The 24,409-nt window shown below is 38.7% G+C and overlaps 1 protein-coding gene across 5 annotated transcripts in view; it reads right to left on the reverse strand.

Moving 5' to 3' along the window:
* DYNC1I1 (dynein cytoplasmic 1 intermediate chain 1) overlaps positions 1-24,409 on the reverse strand; it is a 242,226-nt gene that overhangs the window by 170,292 nt on the left and 47,525 nt on the right. For all 5 annotated transcript variants that reach the window (XM_067562161.1, XM_067562160.1, XM_067562159.1 and 2 more), the window contains 2 exons: positions 23,726-23,785; positions 18,284-18,399 (listed from right to left, as the gene is read on the reverse strand). In XM_067562161.1, the coding sequence (XP_067418262.1) occupies positions 18,284-18,399; positions 23,726-23,785 (176 nt within the window). The remainder of the gene's footprint in view (positions 1-18,283; positions 18,400-23,725; positions 23,786-24,409) is intronic.

The raw sequence follows: 24,409 nt of genomic DNA on the forward strand, positions 1-24,409 counted from the left end.
AGGACATTTTTAAAAAGTTCAAGAATAAGAAAATGTATTACTTTTAATGTGTAATGTTTATAAATTATTGCAAGATGTGCCCAATCTCAGAGCACAGTTGCAATTCCTATTGTCCAGTGAATTGATAAAAAGTGTTAATGTTAAAAGGCAATTTTTTTAGCAGCTGACATAATTAATTGACGAGGTAAATATAGGGGGTAAAACCAGTATTTTTCCCTAAGAAAAACATATTGAGATGAAACTATTGCTAATTATTGCTAATATTATTATTTATTCATGGTATCTGCAATGTGCTAAGTGTCTTACAGCTACTGCAGTGATAAGCGTGATATAGAATTACAAAGCATACAGACAGACATCGTCCCTTCACTACAGAGCTTGCAGTATATTGGTAAATGGGATGCACTGATAAACATTAGCCCTGATCCTGCAAACTCAACCATACACAGTATACACTGGAGGAGTCAATGGGACTAATCATGAGCATAAAGCTAAGCACATGTATAAGTGTTTGCAGGTTCAGTGGCCCAGATCATCGGATGTATTTAGGTGCCTAACTCCCAGTGAAATCAGTGGTAGTTAGGTGCCTAAATAACTCTGGGGATCTGGGGCCAGGAACATTAAATAGGGGGAAAGGTGAGGATTGTATGTGATTACTTAGCTGTTATGCAAGCTACTTTGTTTCCAAAAGCTAGAAAGCCTTGCAAAACACTTTTATGTTTAATCAAATTCAAACAAAAGGATTCTACACTGTATAAAACAGCTTCACATGACAACACTATGAGAGATTTCAGTTATTTAGGCTCATGGCAAGCATTTCATTTTGGGCCCTATCCAGCTTCCATTGAAGTCAGTGGGAGTCTTTCCACTGATTGTAATGGGAATTTGATCTTGCCATTTGTTACTGAACTATGTCAAGTTGATGAACTTCTACATGGCAGAGTTGCTCTTCCCTAACTAGTTCCCTATGCAGGACTATAAAGAATTAAAAAAAAAATTATTGTTGAGTTAACAATTCAGCAATTCTGTCTAAAAACATACATACACAGCTAGAACATAAGGAAACAGACCGCTCAGCTGGTGTACATTGTCATGAATACATTACACTGGCAGAGAATCTTCCCCAAGAAATGCCCTATTGGATCAGATCAACGGTCTATCTAATCTGATATCTTCTGTGAAAGTTCTGAATGCAGGATGCTTCAGAGAAAGATGTAACATTTGCCCCCTATAATAGAATACTAAACTGTATTATATGTTTCACCACTAGGTGGCACTATGTGTAAAATACCTTATTTCATCCACCATATGCAGCCTTGTAGCTGTGTTGGTCCCACGATATTAGAGAGACAATGTGGGTGAGGTAATGCATGGCAGAGCTTTAAAGGATCTTATGATGAACACATCTGGTGTGTATAAGTAAACTCTGTAGCCAGTCCATATCTGCTACAAGAGCATGATATGGTATCAGGAATAAACTAAGTACAGAAACAGAAGGAAAACAGCAACAAAGGTTGCAGGATTTCATCAACATGCCACTTTTTGATGCCCCAGAGAACTTTAGCTTTGACAAACCTTCACAATGAGCAGAATGGAAGCAGTATTCAGCAAGATTTCAAATTGCAAACAAACTCCACAGAGAAACTGGTGAGTTACAGGTATCTTCTCTAATTTATGCTATGGGGAAGCAGGCAGAGCATACCTTTAAATCCTTTGACTTTACTGAAGACAGTCACAAAGATGACTTTGAAAAGGTTCTGAAAATGTTTGATTCACACTTTATACCTCAAAGAAATGTGGTTTATGAAAGGGCATGTTTCACCAGGAAATTCAAAAACCAGGGGAAAACGTTGAATGTTTTATAACAGCTCTACATACATTGGCTGAAAACTGTGATTTTAGGAATGCAAAACATGAAGATACCAGAAACAAGCTGGTTCGTGGGTTAACAGATAAAAACCTTTCGCAGCAGCTACAACTGAAAAAAGATTTAATCCTAAACCACAGCTATATAGATGTCAAAACAATCAGAATTAATCAAACAACAGGACAAAAGGCAGGAACAATCTGAAAAACCTGAAATTAACTTAGAAGCTATAACACTATGAACAATTTGAAAAACTTGAAATTAGCTTAGAAGCAGACACTTGGATGTTAGAAGTCAATATCAGAAAATGTCTGTGGCAAGGAGGGAGAATTCCCAGGCTAAGAAGGACAAATTCCAGCTTATGTACACAAGATGTTGAAAAAATCATATCCCAAGAGATGATGCATGTCCATCCAGAGGTGCACGGTGTAATACATGAATGAAATAGGGACATTTTGCAGCTATTTGCCACACCAAAACATTCAGAGAGTTGACTCTTATTACAGACAATCAGGATCCATTATATAGTGACCAGATGTCCTGATTTTATAGGGACAGTACTGATATTCAGGGCTTTTTCCTATATAGGCACCTAATACCCTCCACCCACTGTCCCGATTTTTCACACTTGCTCTCTGGTCACCCTAATCCATAGTATCTGAGATCTATCACATGTGATGATATAGAGCCTACCTGGAGCATGTAATTCAATATTCATGGGAAGGCTATTGACTTTAAAATTGACTCGGGAGCTGATGTCACAGGCATCTCAGAAGGGACTTACAATCACCTTCAATCTCTCCCAGAGCTGAAGTATACTGGGGGTATTCTGAATTGCCTGGGCCAGTTCACCACATAAACAACTGACAAAATCAAAAGCTATACTTTCAGTTGCATGTGATCAAAGAATCAAAGATCAACAACTTTCTCAGCTACAGTGTGGCAACCATGATGGACCTAGTCAGAAAGGAGGACGAATTCAATAGAATGTTGGTGATATTGGACTTTTCAAAGGAGATCTAGTACAAATAACCTTAAGAGACAGTGCTGAACCAAGGTGTGTACATACACCTCAGAGGATTCCTATCTTGTTACTTCATGAAGTGGAAACTGAGTTAAAGAGTATGGAGCAGATTGGCATAATCAAGAACATCTCTGAAGCAACTGCATGGTGTGCTTCACTGGTACCAGTTATAAAGGAAAATGGAAATACACAAATCTGTGTGGACCTTAAAAGACATAATGAAGCAGTTGTGAGAGAAAAATATACCCTCCCAACACTGGATGACTTCACCACAGTGAAAGGAGCTCCAGTATTATCTAACCTGAACGCCTCAAGAAGATTCTGACAGATTCCTTTAGCCAAAAAAGTGCTAAACTGACTGCATTTATCACACCCTTTGGGAGATTTTGATTTCAAAGTTTACCTTTTCAGATTACCAGAGTACCTGAAATTTTACAAAGAAAGGTGGCAGAATTCTTAATGAACACAAATGGAATTGTAGTTTAATGAACGATATTCTGAGATATGGATTCTAGGTGGAAGAACACATCAAAACCCACAACAAAGTCCAAAGCCTATTCAGTCAGTCTGGACTGATGCTAAACAGGGAGAAATGCATTTTTCACCTACCCAAAATCAAGTTTTGGGGACATACAATAAACAAAGATGGAATCAGTCCTAGCCCTGACAAAGTAAAAGCAATTTGAGAATTGAATGCATCAACTAATGTACCAAAACTGAGACAAATTTTGGGGATGCTACATTAATTTGATCGACACCACAAGATCTTTCTACAGTGACAAAACCATTGAATGAACTGCTAAAGTACAACACATCTTGGCTCTGGGATCCAAATCAAGAAATTGTCTTAAAAAATGTAAAATAAACGATCCCAACAGCTTCAGTTCTCAAGTATTACAGTGTGGAGAAACCCGCGATGGTCAATACAGATACAAGCATCTATGGCCTAGGTGTTGTACTGTTGCAACAACACGGTTTTGAATGGAAGCCAGTTATATTTTGCTCTCGCCACTTACAGAAACAAAAAAACAATGTGCAGAGATTGAAAAGGAGTGCCTGGCAAGCTTATGGGCATGTAAGAACTGTTACAGATATTTGTGTGGACTGGATTCGTTTACAATGATAACAGACTCATCAATGGAAAAGACATGTATCAAGAGCTGAGATGCCAGTGTATATTGTTAAGGCAAATGCAGTTTAACCCAATTGCTAAATATGTTCCTGGGAAAAATCCAGTTATAGTGGACACTTCATCCCAGAGCCCTGTATCACACTTAACTACCTGTGAGCCCAAAGACAACGTAAAGGCATATGTGGATGCTGTGGACACATAAAGACCAGTGTCAGAAAACAGACTATTCCATTTATAAAAAGCAACCTTGTCAGACACACAACTTCAGAAAGTTCTAAGTTATATTAGCAGTGTTTGGCCCAAGTATCTAAAGGACACAAAGGAAGAAATAGGAGACTACTTTGTGGTGCGTGGATAATTAAGCTAGTCAAATGGACTCATGATTAAAGGCAATTTCCTTGTAATTCCAGATGAAATGAAAGGAGAAATCTTAAACCTCCTCCATGAAGGCTATCACAGATTGACTAAATGCCATGAACAGGCCAACCAGTCAGTGTGGTGGCCAGGCATCAGCAAAGACATAATGAATAAAATATCTGCATGTGAACATGCAGAACTAACAGATCAACAGAATACAAACAACATCTAATAACAACACTTCTTCCAGATAGCCCTTGGAAGAGACTAGCTGCAGATTTATGTGAATTCATAGGACATCGTTACCTGGACATCGTGGACTACTTTCCCAAGTATATATAAATAATGTACTTTAAAGACATAACATCTTGCAGTGTTATCAAGAAACTGAAGTGCACTTGTGCTCACTTTAGTATTCCAGAACAAGTAGTAATGGACAACAGAACAAAATTCAGTGCAGCAGAATTTAAGTTATTCCAAACAAAATATAATTTTGATCATATTACTAGCATCCCACATTACCCACAAGCGAATGGAGACAATGAGATAACTGTACACACAGTCAAAAACAATCCTACAGCAGGAAGATCCATTCCTTACTCTTCTGAGTTACAGATCAACACCAATAGCAGCTACTGGATACAGTTCAGCACAACTCCTGATGGGAAGACAACTCAGAAATACTGGTCCAACTTTAGAAAAGAATCTATGTCCAAAGTGGCCAGATATGAAGAGAGCAGCCAAAACAGTTAAAAAGGCTGAAAGAACTTATGACATATGTCACTTAAGTTACAGAATTGCCAGGTCTAGAACTTGGTGGTCATGTTCATGTCAAATTGGATGGAGAAAAAGGATGGACAATGGCAGCTGTCATAAGAAAAAAGAATTCAGGTCAGGTCATAAGTGAACAAGACTGACAGTAGAGAGTTCAGCAGAAACTCTTGACATCTACAGTTCGTTCCTCAGAAAGAACAGTCAACAGAGCAAACTCTACAGATAGCAGACACAAAACAAGAAGAAGACAACTCAAGGATTCCAAACCGACCACAGCCAGTCCTTGCAACTAATGGACAGCTAGATGACCAAGCTGTTACACATTCAGGTTGTGTAATTAGAAAGCCCATATGTTTCACAGACTCTTAGCAGCCTGATAGGTACTGAACTTCAAAGATAGCGTGATAGTGTAAATATTGTAAATGGTAGGACTGTAGAACTTAAAGGGGGAGATGTAATGGAATGCTAATCTGTATTATACGTTCAGCCACTAGGTGGCAATGTCTGTAAAACACCTTATTTAAATGAACCTCAGCCATACCTGGCAGAGCATTAAAGAATCTTATGATGAACACATCTGGTGAGTATAAGCAAGGTCTGCAGCCAGTCCATATCTATTGGACAAAGATGGTACAAGTGCATGACAGGGCCCCATAATAGACCTCATTGTCCAATTCTATAATTTTGCTGCTGACTCAATAATTAGGGATGGGCTGATGCACTATATTTTGGATCTCTGTTTGGGTCCAAGGTTTATATTCTGGCTTGTTTCTACTTTTTCTACAATGTATATACCTTAAACACAGTGTGAATAAAATGCTTGTATTTGAGAATAGCAACTACTCAGTAAAACAATTGGCAGGACTTACCAAAATGAAAAATTGGCTGAGTTCATGTTCAAAAACATCAGTTATTGAAACTACAATAAAGTCTTCTGATAACTAAGAAAACACTATTCCATTAAAGAAATAGCAAAGCAAGTTATACTTCTGTCCCTTTCCCCTGCTGTTCCCTTCAATTATTAGTGGTGGAGATATTGATCTCACTTACACAGCTTTCAGAGAAAACTGTAACGCTCGCGGCTTCAGCTTAGATTTCCCATAGCTGCAACAAACAGCAGTGGAGGGGAAGAAGGTAGGAGATGGAAGAAGAGAAAACATGGAACATAATAATAATAATAACAAATGCAGAGCTACTTTAGAGGTAGGAAGGAGGACACTTGACTATCCATGGTTATTTTTGTAGCCTCATTCTTTGCTGGGTCACACCAATTTTTTGGTGGTATTGTTATTTGTTATTGGTGTTACTGCTGTGTCTCAAGGCACCATTGTGCTAGGCACATACAAACCACATGGTAAGAAATGGTCCCTACCCGAAAGAGATTCCAATCTGAACAAACAAGACAAGCAAAGGGTGGGAGGAGAAATAGAAACCTAAAGAAGTGGAGAGACTTGACCAAGGTTACACAGCAGATCCGTAACAAAAGGCAGACATAGAATCCAGAACTCCTGACTTTCCGCCCAGTGCCCTGTTCACAAGACTACAATGCATAACTATATCAGGCCCAATAATTATGTTAGGTGCTTGGATACCATGGTGATTACCTGACTGTCTACCTATTTAATCTAAAACTTTATCAAATGGATAGTTAGATGATAGATGGATTTAACCAACTGTTTCCACAGTGCTTTAAACTATAAACGAAGGAGCAAAAGTTATCAGCAGTACAGTCACTTCCAGTTCCACAGAGTCTGCCAGCCACTGTTCTAATCTTATCCAGAAGATTCCATAAAAGGGAAGATTGTTTTTCTTTATTGGCCTGCTGCCTTTAAAGGATGCACCTCATACAATCATCTGTCTAACTATAACTTAGTTTCATCTGCAAGGCTGAAGTATAAAGAAATCAAATATGTAACAGGTAAGCATGATGGGCCAGATTTCTAGAGCTGCTCAGCACCCCCCCCAGAACCCTGGGGCTATGTATGGGAGCTGGGGGTCTGTTTGTGCCTAGCTGGCAAGTTCTAGGCCTAGTTTTCATGATGATGTGACAATCTGCTGAGGGTGACTGGGGTGAAGGAGGAGAAGGGTTACAGCAATACCATTGCAGGTTTAGACACTATACATGTGATTGCTCAATTCTAAGTCTTTTTAAAATAGTAATTATAACTGATGCACTCGTGGCTTTTGTGGAAGAAGCAAGTTTTCAGGAGGGACTGGAATGAAGCAAGGGTAGTGGTTTAGGGGACAACAGCTGGAAAATGAATCTGAATTTCATATCGCTCAACTAGAATTTTATCCACATTAAATCAGAACAGAGTGAGTAATGACGGCTAGTGTCTAACTGAAAAGTTACATGGTTTGTAATGTCAGTTTAAGAGCCTATTGTCATACAGCAAAGGAGAACACCATCCTGTGTTAATACTGATTTCAAAGGAATTCATATTAAAACTTGTACTATACTGACATACTAATTTATTTTAAAAAGTCCACATCCACAGCAGATTCCTTCTACATTTTCCACAGTGATGGTCTCTGTGTGAAGAAATTCTTTGCAGAGGACCTGATGCAGCTCCTATTGATTTCTTGGAACGATTCTTGACAACTTCAAGAGCAGGTTCAGAATTCATCATCTAAATAAATAAATCACTGATTTATACAGTCAAAGACTGGCTCCTGATTTCAGAGTATTGTGGCAATCCAGGGCATCCCATGGACATTTATGGGCCCTATATAGGCACAGGAATCAGCCTACTTACACAGAATCATTTTCAGGATCAGTGTCCAGGTTTGGAGGCAATCCCCATTTGGTCTTACAATTGCCAATTATGTAGTTTAAGGAAAACTATCCTCATTTTATCCAGCCCAACAATTTGGGTCTCTCTCCAGTTTGTCTGGGTCTGACAGCTGAGGGTCTTCTATGAGTCAGCTATTCAGGGCGGGTGGCCTCTCTTATGTTAATGAGCCAATTAAAAGAAACTATAACAGACATCAGAGGATCAATAGGGTTATTATCCTGAGAGCTACCTCACCTATAGAATGCATGATAGAGAGCTGTAGAACAGAAGAATTCTCAGATGTATAATTTTGACCCTAGTTACCATTAGCTGCATAGGCTAAAATAGATCCAGGGTTTCTAGACTGGGATGCTTTTCCTTTGAGTAGCAAGTGCCTAGAAACAAATCCCAACCTGTGAGGAGGGAGGGTATTTTCACCAATCTATTTATGCAATATGTCTCTTCTATCTGACTAATGATGGACTTCCATTATATGGCTTTTGCTTATTCCAGCAGGGGTTTTCTAGCTATCTTCAGGCTTATATCAATGTATTATAGATACTGGTACTAATTAGACCACTGAGGACTACAAATGCCTACTTTTGTAAAGCAATCTCTTTTTATCCATAAATGTTTTAATACAGATTTCCTGGTCACCATTACAAAGCCAGCACTTGCCAATGGCTACTAAACTGTAGTATTTGAGGTGAAGAGGGTCATCTTCCTTTGAACTATTGATTAGGAATTGTCCATCAGCTTCAGATGGGAATTGCAGGAAGGATAAGCATGGGTAGACCTTCATCCTTGCTGTTTCCAACCACAATAAGTTTAAAGCAGTATCCTAACTGTAGAGAAAATGTGCCCTATAAAACAATTCTCCCCTTTGCATAAGATAGAGTATAACTGTGGTGACTTCACAGAATCTGTCTAACTGATTTTTTAAAATGGGTAACCACTGTGTACAAAAGCAATACATGTCAATACACAAAAGTATTTAAATACTATCAGTGGGATAAATATAGTACAATGAAGACACACAACATGAGAGAATAAACCCACAACCTTCCCCTCCCTAGCAGCTGTCAGTTCCTGAAATTCCTATTTCTTAAAAAAATGTTATCTCCAAATGTATCTTAAAACTCTTAACTCAAATGTATTGACAAAAATAATATATATTCATGAGCAATTTCAGGCCTATGGATGCTCTCTATATCCCCTACCTCATCTCAACCCTTTCCTTATGTGAACAAAATGGTGTATATGGTGAACATTTGGAAATCTGCTAGGAGCAGGCCAATCTGAAGTCAGACTGCTATTTCAATGGGGTTTGACATGTCAGTTGTTCATGGGTTAAAGTGGTTGGGAACTTTCCAGATGACGCAAGAAAAGAACTAAGATAAGATTTTAGTTTTGCACCCAGACTGGGACTCTATTTGCATACAGGTGTTAGTAGTCTCTAAATTCATGAATCAATGTGGGTTTCAAATGTCAGCATACACAGCTGACTTGCAGCTAGTTAAAGGAGTCTGAGGTCAACACCATTAGCATCAGAGCTCTGGTTTTTGCCAATTGTCAACAGGTGTCCCAGGATCTCATTTGGTTTAATGTTTTGAACAGGAACTTCTGTCTAAAAGAGCAGACTGATCTCTACAAATGGGGGCTGAGCAGGCTAACTTGCCCCCAGGTCTGACTGGTATAGCTATGGAGGAAGGAGTTAGCTTCCTGTGCAGCCCTGAGCAGGAATCATCCATTAGGATCTGGTGGGAACTGCCAAGAGGGTGGGCACTGATAGACCTTGATTGTTCCTGTTTCCATCTGCAGTAACTTTGAAGCAGTATTCTAGTTGTGTAGGGAATGTTCCCTCTGCAACAGTCTATCCTCAAGACCTCTCTGTTCCATGTTTACTGTACCATATATTGTACCTACCAGTACAATATGGAGATGGAGATAGGCTGGGCTGAGGCTAGTGAGGGTGCAACTGTGAAGGATGCACGTTGTCCACCTTCTAGCCCTGCAGAGAATTACTAGAAAAGATACTTTTGCCTAAGACTGCATTATCTTTTCTGTTGAGGATACTGCCTTGTCTTTCAGGGGGCCTACCCAGAGCCAGGGGTAGTATGGAGGCACAGGCCTCCATGCAGATCACCCCCAGATCCTGCTAGGTTTGCAGACAGTCCCTGTAACCTTTTCTGAGGGAGTCAAACTGTTCCATCGTTCCCCCACAATGGAACGATCAGGAATGAACTCTGTGACGAGACCCTTGCAGAGCTATCCTTCCCCAGACTCCCTACCGTGGGTTTTACTGTGATAGTGGAGGATCCCTGCCAACCTTCTGTCTATTAAACCAGCTTGCAGCCGGCCATCTCCTGAGATTTACTGCTACTTCAGACATTCTCCAATCCATCTATTCAAAGCAGTTTAAAATCAAGAGGGTTCGCTGCTCAGTCACATCTTCAGCCTATGAAAAACCTTCCTCCAGAAATCATTAATGTCCCCACTTTCACAACCTTCACACCTAGAGGATACTGCAGTGACATCTGATAAACACACAGGTAGACAATGCAGGTAGCAAGCTAACATTTTCTCCTCCATGTGCCAAATGAAGCAAGGTTTTCTTACTGAAACTATAACTTTCAGGGGATTAGGGGAGTTATACTCCCTCAGCCGCTGCCCTCCAAACCCAGAGATCCACACTCGCCCGGCTGAATGACTGTGCTCCTACACTTATTTAGTTCGCCATCCAAAGGAAATCATTACTTCAATGCCAAGTGTGCCATTCTGTGAACCAAAATTGCAAGCCAACAAGTTCCAAAGCCAGGCCATTGTCCTAACTCTTAACCACAGAAATATCTACTAACCGAACAGCAACCTTTCTACATAAATACACATTAAATACATGATAGTTAATAACTTGCTATTCACTTACTACAGCCTTTGCTCTCGTGATAACAATCATCCATAGACCAACTATAACTGGTTAGCTAGTTGATGTAGGTGGCTTTAGCAGAAGCAAAAATAAATTGTTCCAGAAACTCTGAGAATATGTTAGTCATAGCTTAATTCAGAGGATTGACAACAAGTTTGGTTTACTGCAGATTTCACTGTGTGTTTATATTTAGGCTATAATCACAAATCCTACTAGGCTACTGCAAGAGCACCTACAGCCTATTTTTTTAATGGGGTCCAACCTTAAGTTTGTAGCTGATGGTCATGCTCTATAAACCAGTGTTCCAAATAATTATATTCCCTTTTTCTATATCACATTTAGGAATATGGTTTCTGGGGTTTTATTATTATTATTTTGCATAGTCTTAAGTTATGATGAAGAATGTCAGTAGTTAAATAAAAGTTCTCGCTATAGAGTACTGCTCCCAATCTTTTTTATATGCCTTCCAAAATAACTACGTCAATCATTTTTTCTGGAAACAAAAAACGTCATTCTTACAGATCAAGTGTCAATTTATCATTATTCCACCAGAGGGTGCTGTCCATATGCTTTTGAAATGTATTTTTATGAATGATAAAAAATAAATTTTGGACTCTTGATATCAAAGGATGGGGATGCAATCGTGACATTCAGTGTCTATAAAATCTTTTACTTCCCTTTTAAAAAAAAAATCTCATCCAGTCTACTACAGTCTGGTACAAAAGAATAATCTTTGTCGATTTGATTAAACAAAGGGGGTTGAATTTGGATGTTTATGCCTGATGAAATAGCAACAGCATATCATGCTGATACACAGAGAAAAGTCTGCATTTATACTTGACTTTAGCCCCCCAAACTCTGCATTTTTCCAGCACTGTTGCAGTGGCCCCACAAAGTGCCACAGTGGCATTGGGAAGAAGCTGTTCAGACCAGCTAGACACACAGGCTGATTTAGGGCTAAAGAGTGAAGAAATGTAGATGTTTATTGTAGAATGTTTATTGGCAGCTTCTGAGATGCTGCAGTTTGATTCTGGAATGATTTGGTTTAAGGAGAGAAGACAAAACAGATTTTTATACTCATTTGAATCAAGTAACAGGCACCGGGGGTAAAAACAGTCTGTTGCATAATTAGAACAAAATTAGTGACACCATCAGTATTAATAATAATTCTGTATTCCTATAAGCAGGACAGCAGAACTGTTATTTTCAGCTGTTTCTCTTTCATTTATCTGCTTTTTGTAGTGATTCTTTCCCAACTATTCCTTGCATTTTCTACTTTCATTCATTTTCCTATTGTGACTCTTTCGGTAGTGTAATCTCCACCTTCCTTGTCTCTTGTTGATCATCTCCATGTCCTTCACGCTCATTAGTTCTAAACTTTCCTACGTGTTTCTGTGGGTCTTGACATGTCTGTTACATATACTTTATATCACAGACAAACGGTGCTGCCAGGTATCATCATTTTTATCATGAGTCTTGGCATCTGTGGTGTTTTTCTTAAAGCCCTAGAGCCTGAAATCATGTCAATATGCCAGAATGACACCTACCTTTAAAAAAAGTACATTTCTAGCCCTCATAGTTACAAAGAAAAGCTTGAAAACAAGATCCCAGAAGACAAAAATGACTCTGAAGGAATTATTTTTAATATCTCATTATTGTTAGATCAATCTCATGATTTTTGGGGCCTGACTCATGATGTTTTTAATCCCTGCAGTTGGCAGTCCGGGACATGGGGAAGTCTCTGATTTGGAGAATTACAATAGCCAATAAATACAAAATACCCTACCCACCTGTGAGCCTCTGAAGTTTGCCACTTTATTTGGTCCTCTTCAAAACTGAATGCAATGGTTATTTCTTTCTCTTTCCTAAATAGCCCATATTAACACCGGGAATACATTACAATAGCTTGATTGAGCCCAAATCACCATGGTGTAACTCCACTGAAGTCAAAAGAACTCCACTGAAGTTGGATTCCTTGGCTGAGTTTGGCACAATCCTTATAATTTAGGAATAGGTCATTCTGTTAATAGCAGGAGAATATTACTTTGTTTTTCTACAAGAAGATATCAAGTGAAGGTCAGAGAATCTCTTGTGCCAAAAGTTCAAATTTCCTTCCCCTGTATAAGGAACTTATTTTTCAGTAACAGACTTCAGACCCAGGTACTTATAGTCTAGACCTATAGTCTAACAAGCCTGAAAAACTGCACAGGTTTAATATCTCCAATGAGTAAATTCCACTAGCATGTAGAAGAGGAATAAATATAACTTGTAAAATTTACTTATGGTTAAAAGAGAGAGAACAAAACATGAGAAAGGGTAGATACTTCTCTCTGCATTATAATGTTGATGGCACTCCATTCACCCCTGTCAGAGGTAGTGCAGACATGCATACACCTGTACCAATGGGAGGGGATTCATCCCAGGCAGAGATCAGACATGTTGCCTTCTCCTTGGTGTGCCACCAGGTGAGGGCAAGCTCTGAGTTACTTCTGGGCATCCAATCATTGGTGAATGCTATTTATGGGAATATGGATCACTCAATGCAGTGGAGAAATTTAAGTTTCTTTCTCTGTTGCAATTCTCACCATCGAAAGCTCCCTAAGAGAAGAGCTGGAATTCCTCAGGCCTGAATCAAGCCAAGCATGTTTTTCATGGAAATGTAGGAAGTGATGGTAAGATATCTCCAAACATGTTCAAAGACCAAAATTCAAGTCCAATTATGCCTTAATAAGGAGGAGGAAGCCCTGTCTTCCTTAGACTCCAGACCCAAGATCTAGATTCTTTGAAGTCATCCACTTCCTGCAAGGAAAGGAAAGAAAAAGGATGGAAGCTTATGCTGACCTAGACAAAGCAAGAGAATTAGGTACTTGTGCTCAAAGAGTGGAAAGGATACATATACACATCCCCCTAAATAACAGAGTGGGTGGGAGAAATAATATGTCATTATTCCCCTCAAATAAAGAGAATTACCTCTTCTTAAAAAAAAAGTAATCTGTTTTAGCTAGGGAAGAATAATGTCATTATTTATTTTAAAATCAGGCGATACCTTTTAATAGCAGAGTAGCTGAGACTCTAGCATTCACAGTATCTGAAACTCAGAGGCCATGCTGTACTTATCAATATGAATGTTTCCTCTACTGTTTTATAAAGGTTCTGACTCCAGGCCTGTGTGGTGCAGATACTACTGTGGAGAAGTCTATGTCCCTCAGTTCTCTAGATGCAGCAACCTCTCTGAGGAACTGGAGGCCAGACTTATATTTCTAAACCTGAGTTTCTCATGTATCCCCTTCTGACTAAAAAGATATGAAGTTCCGTTGATAGAAGGTCTGGTACTGATGCACTATTTGTAACAGCTGCAGGTCTCTGAAAAAGAGATTTTTTAATTCCTGGCTTAGATGAAGTCACTATCAGCAACATTGTAAGGTTTACTAGTTGTCTTTTTCCAATCTGAAAAAAGGGTTTTGACAGTTTGCATCTGAAATCCTGCATTTTGCAAGTATTCTAGTGGCCAAGATATACATCTTACGAGTGTGACTTGCAGTCAAAATATCATGCAAGTAAATAAGCATTTTTACTCTGAGACATTAGGAAATGAGTAAATGGCTCAATCATGGTAAGCTACCTTGGGACAATGAGGAGGCCTAACATTATCACTCACCACTGGTAAAACAATCTCTCAAGAGACTATGGGGAATATTTTATTGTTTGGCACTAAGGGAACACTGTAGAGTTTTCTTTACGTCTCTTTTTGCAAGACAATCCCTTCTGCTCGTTGTTACTTAAAATCTTTCTGCCTGACAATATTGAAGAGCTCAGACTTTATAAAGAGATTTAGGAGATTGGAATGTAAACCTGGAAAGTAATTCCCAGCAGACTAGGGGACCAGGAATACGGAACCTCTTTTATCCCCTGGAGTGAGTCCAGCTAATTACCACTTCAAAAGTCTAAGCCACTCTTTCCTGGATCTCCTTCTCTACAGCAAGGGTGGTATTTATTTCTAATTTTCCTTGTGAAGGGGTATCCCTTGCAGCTGAAGAATAGTTTCAATATATTTCAACCACTTTAGAAGAGATATTGGGGGGGGGGAGAGATATTCCTTCCCATGTTTAAATATTAAACCTTGTTCTTCCTGTTTTTGTTTCTTTGAACGTGACCACAGAAGGTAGAGGATTATCAAACAATAACAGAAACACTTTTTTCTGCCAGAACGCTGTAGTGGGGTTGTCTTGCCTTGTGATGGACCAGCAGAGGTAGAGGTGAGGAGCATACAGTGAACTTTAATTCTTCAGCTTACTAAGTTTGGTGTGATCATGAACTTCTATGTCTTTACTTTATCTCTTTGCTATAACTTTGACTTAAAAGGTCAGAATTAGCCAAGCAATGCAAGTTATTTGGAGCATCCTGTCCATCATGGCATTGTTTGCCTAGCAATGCATTTGACCTGTCATATATGCCAACATGGCAACCGATGTAGTTCCAACATTGAGCTTCACGTTAGACAGAGTATCCCATTGACTAGTTCTTGCTCAAGTGCAAGGCAGTCTAAACTCATCTTCAGGGCCTCCACTGCATCTGCTATTTTCCCCTAATTTGCAACCAATGCACAGGATTTTGGCCTTAGTTGTACAGATGTAATTAGACGTCAATCCACTGAAGTGAAGGGAATCACTTCTGATTTTCATTGGTATAAGTGAGGTCAGAGTCTGGCCCAATACATGGCTTTGTTCTTGCAGTCTGAAGTCATATCATTTATGTATTATTAGCATTTATTTTCCTGCTATTTGTAGTTGAAAAAAAGATTCTCCTAAAGTGGGTCCAGATTTGTCCACACTACTCCACATTTTTCCCTTGAGATGTTTAACATCAGATTATGAAATGGCAGGCCTCCCTTATCAGTTCCCTGTGAATTTCCTCTGGAAAGGTAAGGAGTTATCTTCTTGAAAGAGAGAACTCACTCAGGCAAGGCATTCTGCTAACAATTGGAGGGTTTAGTAATAACAAAGGTCTTTATCATCCACTCTTCATACAGATGTATAGAGGCAGCCACCTCAGTTCAGGCAGCCTGGACTGTTAGGAAAGACAGTTCACTGGGTATGACGGCCTGGGCCATTGCACTGGGAGTATTCACATTAATGTATGTCTTTAGCATCTCCTGGCTACAAGCAAGGAAATTGCCTCAGGAAGGAAGGGCAGTCTCTCTCTATCTAGCACTAAACTTCTGACATGGTCCAGTGATGAGTGTCAGGTGGATACAGACCTGAAGCCAATGAAGTATTCTTTGCCTCAGTGACAAATCTGACCTCTCCAGTGACCAGTTATCAGATAAATGTGCAGAGCCTAAGCCAAAGTTGAATTTGAAAAAGTCTTCTGAAGCAGGCACTTCTTCCATCTCTTCCAGAAAGTCTGAATGGCAGGCAGAGTCATCAGGAGATGCTGCTCATGAGGCCGTATCTTAGAGGAGTGGGGACTCATCCACACAGTTGCACACTTCTGGCACCAGGTGTTGGGAATAATTTTCCTAATAAGTTTATTAAGGTTTCCATTATTCAGTTTCCACACAAGAATTCCTTTATTAGTCCAAAGGCCACTTGGTGCTGGTTACATCCAAAATACCAGTGCAAGCATAGACACACTCATACACTATATCCTGGCAACAATACAGTCACAAGCATTGGCCAAATACAAGAGGATAAGGCTTGGGGCTACCTTCCAATCAGACATTACTCCGGAGGCGTAAGGAAAAGCTCTGACAAAGAAACCCCTAAAAACTTTGTCTTTTTATACATTATGGCAAACAAGCAATGTCATTGTTGATCACCAGACCTTAGGTAAGGTGAGATGAAGCAGCATAGGGTTGAACACTGTCTTCTGTCTTGGTCAAGACAAGAGTAATGACTGGCGCTCTTTCTTCAAGGTCTTTTTCTTATCTCATTTTACCATATTTCTCCTTAACTACTAAACTTAGCATTTCTTCATAATAAACTAAACAAACCAATCATTTAGTGCACCTCGTACCCAATTAACCACATTTTCTTTATTTCTGTTACCTCAACCCAATCCTTAAATAAGATCATGCAGATATTTCAAGCATCACTACACATTTAACACAAACAATCCTCCTTTCTCATGAGTTCATTCTTTTTGGTCACATGCTTTGGACCTTGTGCTAACCATCAAAACTCAATTTAAACTCATGGTTCAGCCAGGTCTGATGTGGGCCCTATACTCCTACTCCAAGTAAATAAAATACCAGTTACTGGAAGGTAAACTTCTTATATAGTGGCAGGACATTTGAATATTTGGCATGAGAGCCCTCCTCTGATGTTATATTGAAAGGACAGGGGATAACCCAGTTGTAAAAAACCAACTAGACATATTTCCAATATATAAATACATATATCTTTTGACAATAATTTACATGTAGGCAAACTTATTGATTCACACATTGCAGTCTTCTTGATCCTTATGTTATTCTTATCCCAGTTGGGAGGATCCACATTATTTTGTGTAGTACAACACCTAGTTATCCTTTGAACATTTCCTGATCATTCACATGCCTAATTATAACATGTGCCTCAGATATGATTCTAATTCTTATGATGACCCTTTCAGGGGTGTGCTTAGTGTGTCAGACTTTAGTTTTTCTCTACCTTTTCTGTACAGAGTGGCAAATGGCAAATATAATATTTAAGAATAAGGCATATATTGCATCAGGCTATTATTTAACTGGTACAAGATTAAACTGGTATCAATATACACCAGCACAGCGCAATGAAGGCAAACGTGTATTAAGTAACCTAAGCTAATGGTCAGATCAGTACTAGAATACCAAGTATTCATTCGTTATCTTTATTGATGCCAGAACTTAACATAACAAACAGCAACTCTATATATATATAGACATTATGTTGTCAGCAGGGATAGACCCCAGGACTGTCAACACCAAAAGGGAGAAGACCCCATTTCTTGAACAGCTGCAAGTTCTAGTCTTGATAGGACCAGCCACTAGACAAGACATCATCAACACTGAGCCAGTATATTAGAGTAATAGTCAAATATTTCCTCTTTACAGACCCTTTGGAATTAGTATGTTTCCTTAAGTAGCATGAAGCAATCTCTTAACTAGATACATAATGATTTCTTTGAAAATATGCCCTCATGATACTGCTGTTAGAACACTGTTTGTCGTAAGGCTGTTGTACTTTAATTCTATCTGTATATAAACACATTATTATAATTATTCTTAATCACAACCCTTTGTCACACAAACAATGCTTGGTTTACAGGAAATGTGTGAGAAATAGAAATATCAATATTATAACCATTCCCCCTCATTTATAAAAAAAACCAAACAAACAGTCTCATATTATTTTTATCCATACTATTCTTGGCATATTCTTAACAACTTTGGAAATAGGAAATATTTCACCTTCAGATTGATGTGTAGCAAGAGGCGTCTGAGTTTCCTTGGAGTAGGACACCACTTCCCGAGGTAAGAAATCAACCTGGGTAATCTTTGACACACCTAGCTTGTGCAGTCTGCGTCTAAGATTTAATGTGAGATCAGAAGGTTAGTCAAGTAAGCATATAGCATTGCTACATTAAAGTATTGCTGTAAGCTTTCACAGACAGAATGACAAAGTTTTAGTGTCTGCTAAAATGAAAACTAATAAACTAGGTATGGTTAGTTTATTGGGAAACATCTAATAAAACTCACTGACTTTGCACTGAGGGAAATTAACGTGAGAGCTACTAGCCAGAATAGAATTAAAGTTAATGAACTGTGTGCTGCATATTTCTGGCCTCTTTTGAGTCCTGTTCATATTGTGGGAGGAAATGTAATAGGAAGGGCAAGAGATATTGCATTCATAGGGCATGTTCATGTATTCAGCAGATCTGTGCACAGAGGATGGATGGATACTCTCTACACATCTATATAGGGTACACCATAGGTGCTAGGATCCACATAGTGAAGGGGACAGGCTGGGAAAGGAGTCAACAGCACTGAAAGGGAAAATGCATTTCTCCACCATATATATGGAGCTGGTGAGAAACAGAATAAAGACTGATTATTGCCCTCCTATTGAATATCCTTCTTAAAGTAGGGTTCCCAGAGAATTTGATGGCCATGGGAATCCTGCCAACATAGCTTTACTGGAACTGTGCTGCAAGAGGCTGGGGAAATCACCAGGAACACAGAGCTAGCATAGAGGCATGAATTGTCTTGCCCTCCCCCTGCTTCCCTAACTATAAATAAGCTACATGGAAATAAGCAGGAAAACCAAGCAATAGAGTTTCTGGTTATTGAAATAACAGAGACAGTTTATTAAAGTAATTTGGGAAACTGGATGTTCAAATACAACTTGTATATCCTCTCTCGGAATGTATGTCTGTGTTTAAAGATATTCCTCATATAAGGTCATATATGAAAGGAAATAAGAGTCCCAAAAGTAAACCAGCACCATATGGAGGACAGCTAGTTTGCTCTCTAGCTAGAGCTATTGCTGAATCAGCTATATATTTTTTCTGATTCATCTGTCTGGCTGAGTGTTATTGTGCTAAATTCAATTAGATTCACTTGGTAATCAGTAAGAATCAGTCATATCAAGTAACAATTCACTAGAGCAATAGCAGCTGTTACAGTTTGTGATTCATTTTTACAAAAGAATTAATGAGCCCTCCTGTGCCAGTTTTGAAGGCTGTACCTCTGCTGGTGTGAACAAAAGCAGTGCATGTTTTAAAACACTCCATGGAAATCTAGAAACTTCTGCCACCTGAGATATATCATGGGGATCTGTAACACCTACCAAAAGCTTTACTATCGTGCTGCTTATCTGGTAATAACTTTCACTAAATGCAGGGAGAATTCAAACTTTAAAAATTAAAGTTAAATGTCATCTACTCTTCCTTTTCCTACCATCGCTGATTTAAAATTTACATCGTCTATATGATTAAATAGACTTCTATGTAATTAGTCACCTCTTATCTAGTCCCATGATTCCTTTATTGAAATCCCAAAGATTTCCTCACTGATGTAACTTTTTTATTGTGATCCCAGTTGAGTATTGGTGCCGTATTAATTTATGTTTCTAAAACAGTAGAATGCTGTTACCGTTATAGAATCCCATTCAATACTAAAGATATTACTATATCAGTTCACTCAATAGGTCTTTGCAGGAGTGAAAATCTGACTTGAGACTTGCAGATGGATAGCCTGCACAAGAGTTAAAGTCCATTTTAGAGAACTTCACTGAGAGAACATTACATTTTTAATCTCAAACATGTTTAATTTAGGCATTGTTTATGGATCCATCACTCACTAGTGTCTCGCACTGATAATCACCTGTTATATTAGATGGTGTTCCTTCATCTGAAAGTGTGTGGCCTCATAGGTATTCAATACCTTGTGGCAGGGCAAGATTTAGGGACAGGTGACCCAAGCAACTGCCTGGGGTTCAGGGCATGGGAGGCACTGGGCTTGGGATGCTGTTTTTGTTGTTAGCAACAAAAGAGAAAATAGAATGTTTTAAGTAAAATGTTTCAGGCATTCCATATGTGGATTCATTTTTTTACTAACCTCCAAGGATGTTCTGGACCTTTGTAGAATCTCATGAAACCTTCCAGACTTTTGGAGAACTACATATTCCTCTAAACTCCTAGAATATTGTTAGTCACTCCCTCATGGGTATGTAAGGGGTGGGCATCACCAGTCAGTCAAGAACAAACTAAAATGAACTAAGAGCCCAGCTGTGATATTATGAACCTTGTTTTACTGTGTAATTGTGAAAGTGTACTTGTGTTTTAAGACTTGAAGCGTGTAAGTAGTGACTAATAAATGACATATTTAATGAGACATCAGAGATATCAGTCAAACCACTTACTATGCAAGGAAATACTGCTTCTTCTTTTGCCATGCTTAACATGTAATGTTTGATGACTTTCTAAAACTGAAGAACATAGACTTTTGCTCTCCGTAACAGTAATAATTTCAGTATTCGTAAAATTAAAAAGTTTCTATAAGCTTAGAGCAAATGCATTTTATTTGCTTATTTATGGCATGAATTAATACAGATTTACAGATCCTAAAGTGCAAATTTATCATCTTACATGACAGGGATAAATCATGCATGCAAATCGTGCAGCAAAAACATGAAATGGGCTACAAATGCAATAAAAAATAAAGTATTCAAAAGTTTAACAAATGGAAGGGGGGAGTGCCAAAGTCTCTCCTTGCCTGGAGTGCCATTTGGTCTAGGGCCAGCCCTGCCTTTTGGCTCCATGAATCAGCCAACAAAGGGTACTTGTATAGCCAAAAGCTAATCTAGCCCTTGATCCCAAATAAATTACCTCCATTCAGGGCCTGCGTTCCACCAGCTATAAGATAAAATGTCCTATTCCAGAACTCAAGTTTCCTGTAATGCAGCGCACACATCTGTCACCACATCAACCATGTCACCTTCCCATTCACAAGCATCTTTCATTTTAGATGCTTGTAAACCCTTTGAGTCTACAGCTTGCTGAGTATTTGTTTTGGGATTTACAGAATCTTTAAGGGATACATTTTCAAAGTTGTTCCCGGGGTCCTGATCATGGAATGTCACTGAGCAGCTAAATCTCTAGTCTTTTACATTAAAAAATTAGCCCTCTCCCAGAAGAGACACAAGCCCACTGCAGTCATTTTAGCCATATGGACAATTTGTAGGCCATCTACAGAATTCATGATGTATCATTACTTTTTCACATTTCTGCACCATCAGTCCTGCTAAGACTGTCCTTCTTCTGAAGAACGGCTGTTATTAAGAAATGGGCAGAACTCATCATGCATTGGAGAACATATGCCTATGGGTAAACCCAGCCTTGCTATGAATTCACTCTCTTAATCATCCTTCATTCCTTTCCTTGCACCAACAGTCCACACATGACAGAGAGCTCCTGGCTGTCATCGTGCTTATATATATGCCATATATGCCTCTGCTCTTTGCTTTTTTCTGCTAAAAGAAAGGAAACTTGGGGGACTTTGGTTCTTGAGGATGCTCAATTTCCAACCCACATTGCTGGGAAAGGGCAGGATGCTAGGATTTCTGTCAGGATTCTGCATGTAAATACAGTTTGAAAATTCCAGCTTTTGTATCATCCTCCAGGTAGTACTGTAGGAGCTGGCTACCTCTGAAGCCACACCTCCCATTTCAGTTGGCCACTGAAAAGGAGGAAGACAAAAGCTGCCTAACAGTTCTGGGGTAGAAGAGTAACATTGATGAACCTTACCCAAGCACTTCTGTCTCTGGTGCAGGGAAGAGGGAGGATGTCTGCTACACTGTGCTCTTCTGATATTTTTTTCTTCTTCTTCCCCAGTGCCTGGCTAGACAGTGCTCATGGCTTTGCCAAGCACCAAGCAAAGTGAAATTGGCATGGTCTTTATCATTTGTATTATGACCAGCAGGATTCTGAATAGCAGCTGTGAAATTTACCAGAATCTTGTCAATTGCAATCTGCTGCCATGTGAAAACTATAAGTAGCAGCATAAGCACTAAAAACATCTGCCTGCGGACTCAGAAAGACAGTACCGTATACATTCACATTTAGAAGATTAGCTCCTGAAAAATCAGGGCTATTTCTATTTGTTTAAACAAAAGGTTAAATTCTGCACAAATGGATGGATTATCCCCTCTCCACTCAAGACGGAAAAGTTTCCTTATCACTTTAGGCTCCTTTTCAAGCCTGCATTTTGTGGCATATTTTTCCTTCTCATTTTACTTCCTCATTCATAGCCTCGAATTTGTATTAACTCCCACAATTTAAACAAAGAAAAATGATATTCACACCTTGAGAAGCACTGAACGGAAATGATTGGTTAGCTTAACCTCTCATTCTTGTGCTATAGTATTTCCCTCCGCCAGCGAAACTATTTGCGATAGTTAACTTTGGTGATCACATGGATGATATCCAAACCAAAATCAAATGACTCATCACTAAACCATATTTTCTCTCTGAACTTCAGTTCCATCTCTAGTGTGATGCTGACAGTAGGGGAATCAGGAGATGCTAACAGTTTCATGTGTCACTGGCTAAAAATAATTTTCACTGATTGGTCCATTATCAAAATACTTCATAATATGGATTCCAATATTGGACAACAATAGACATTTTTCATACTAAATAAATTTGACCCTTTTCACCCAACCACCCAACTATAATGGTTAGTTTCAGTTACTTAGAGCTGTTAACTTTTTCAGAAGCTCGTGGCAAATTACCTCAAGCTAGAAAAAGTATTAATTTCAGGCTAATTATAACTAAACACACCTTACTTGCCATAGATTCAATTAAAAAACAAAATAACTCTGACTGTGAAAGTGAGTTTTATTTGCTAAGGGTACAAATATAATTGTTCATATTATTAACTCCTAAGGAAGAAGGGGTAATTATTACTGTATAAGGGAAACTATGGTAAGGTCGGGGATGGGGGAGCATCCTACGAGTAATTCAGTATGAAAAATCAGAATGAACAAATACAAACAAGAAATTAGTATAATGACCTACATATATTACATTTTCCATTAAAGTGCCACTATAACAACATTTCATCCATAATGAAATGGTTATTTTTTGTTATTGTTCTCGGACAACAGAAAATACAGATCATCTGTTTATAGGCTTTTTTCTGTTTCCATATAAAAATATGCCTCTGCCAAAGCTTATGATCACGGGTGAAACTAACAAAAGAAAACAAATTATGGTACTTTCAATTCAACAAAGCAATAATAATAATTAATAATAAATGAAACCCACACAAAAGCAGCTCAACCAAGAAACATTTTCAACATAACACTTGCAAAGAAATAATAAAATAAATAACAAAAGAGCTGACATATACCCAAGTTCAGAGTCAGACTGGAGCTGCAGCACTGAGGGGTCTGTATCCCACTGCAGGGTCCTAAGATGGTTATCAGCCGTGCAGCACAAAGGAAAAAAAGAACAGAGAGAATTAACTGAAAGAATGAAAAAAAAAGCGCTCATCTCATTAATGACATGCTGTATACAGTACATACACAGGGCACACCTCGAAGTGCAACTGAAAACCACAGTTAATATCAAACCAGGTTTGAGGCTAGACTACAACAAAAGCAGGTAATTTATCAAAATGACATAGAACTGGGGTATATTGTACTAGTAAATAAAGGAAAGAAAGACTTTCAGTCTAAAGCTTTTTTCCAAATGTTACTTAATAAAAATGTGTAATTTGGATCTCTAAACAATTTACAGACTCACTAGCGGTTCCCTGTGTACTCACAATAAACTGTAAGATTTGCAGTAGTCATTTATTATCGGTTACAAAGAAGGGATGTATGATGTGAGGTATTGAGCTCTCCTCAGGAAACTCCACTGGAGAATTTAGCCCTTACTTTGTCTTCTGAAACTGACAATAAACCATTATACACAAGTTAATTTTTATTGTGATGTCCTGTATTGCAAATTATAATGTGTCATTTTTTGTGGGGTAGGGTAATCAAACAAGTATTTTTCCACCATATAAGAATCCATCCTGACTTTTATTTTT

The sequence above is a fragment of the Emydura macquarii genome, unplaced genomic scaffold (genome assembly GCF_026122565.2).
Source record: "Emydura macquarii macquarii isolate MOO-44397 ecotype Brisbane River unplaced genomic scaffold, CSIRO-AGI_Emac_v2 contig_2422, whole genome shotgun sequence".
Classification (NCBI taxonomy): Eukaryota; Metazoa; Chordata; order Testudines; family Chelidae; genus Emydura; species Emydura macquarii.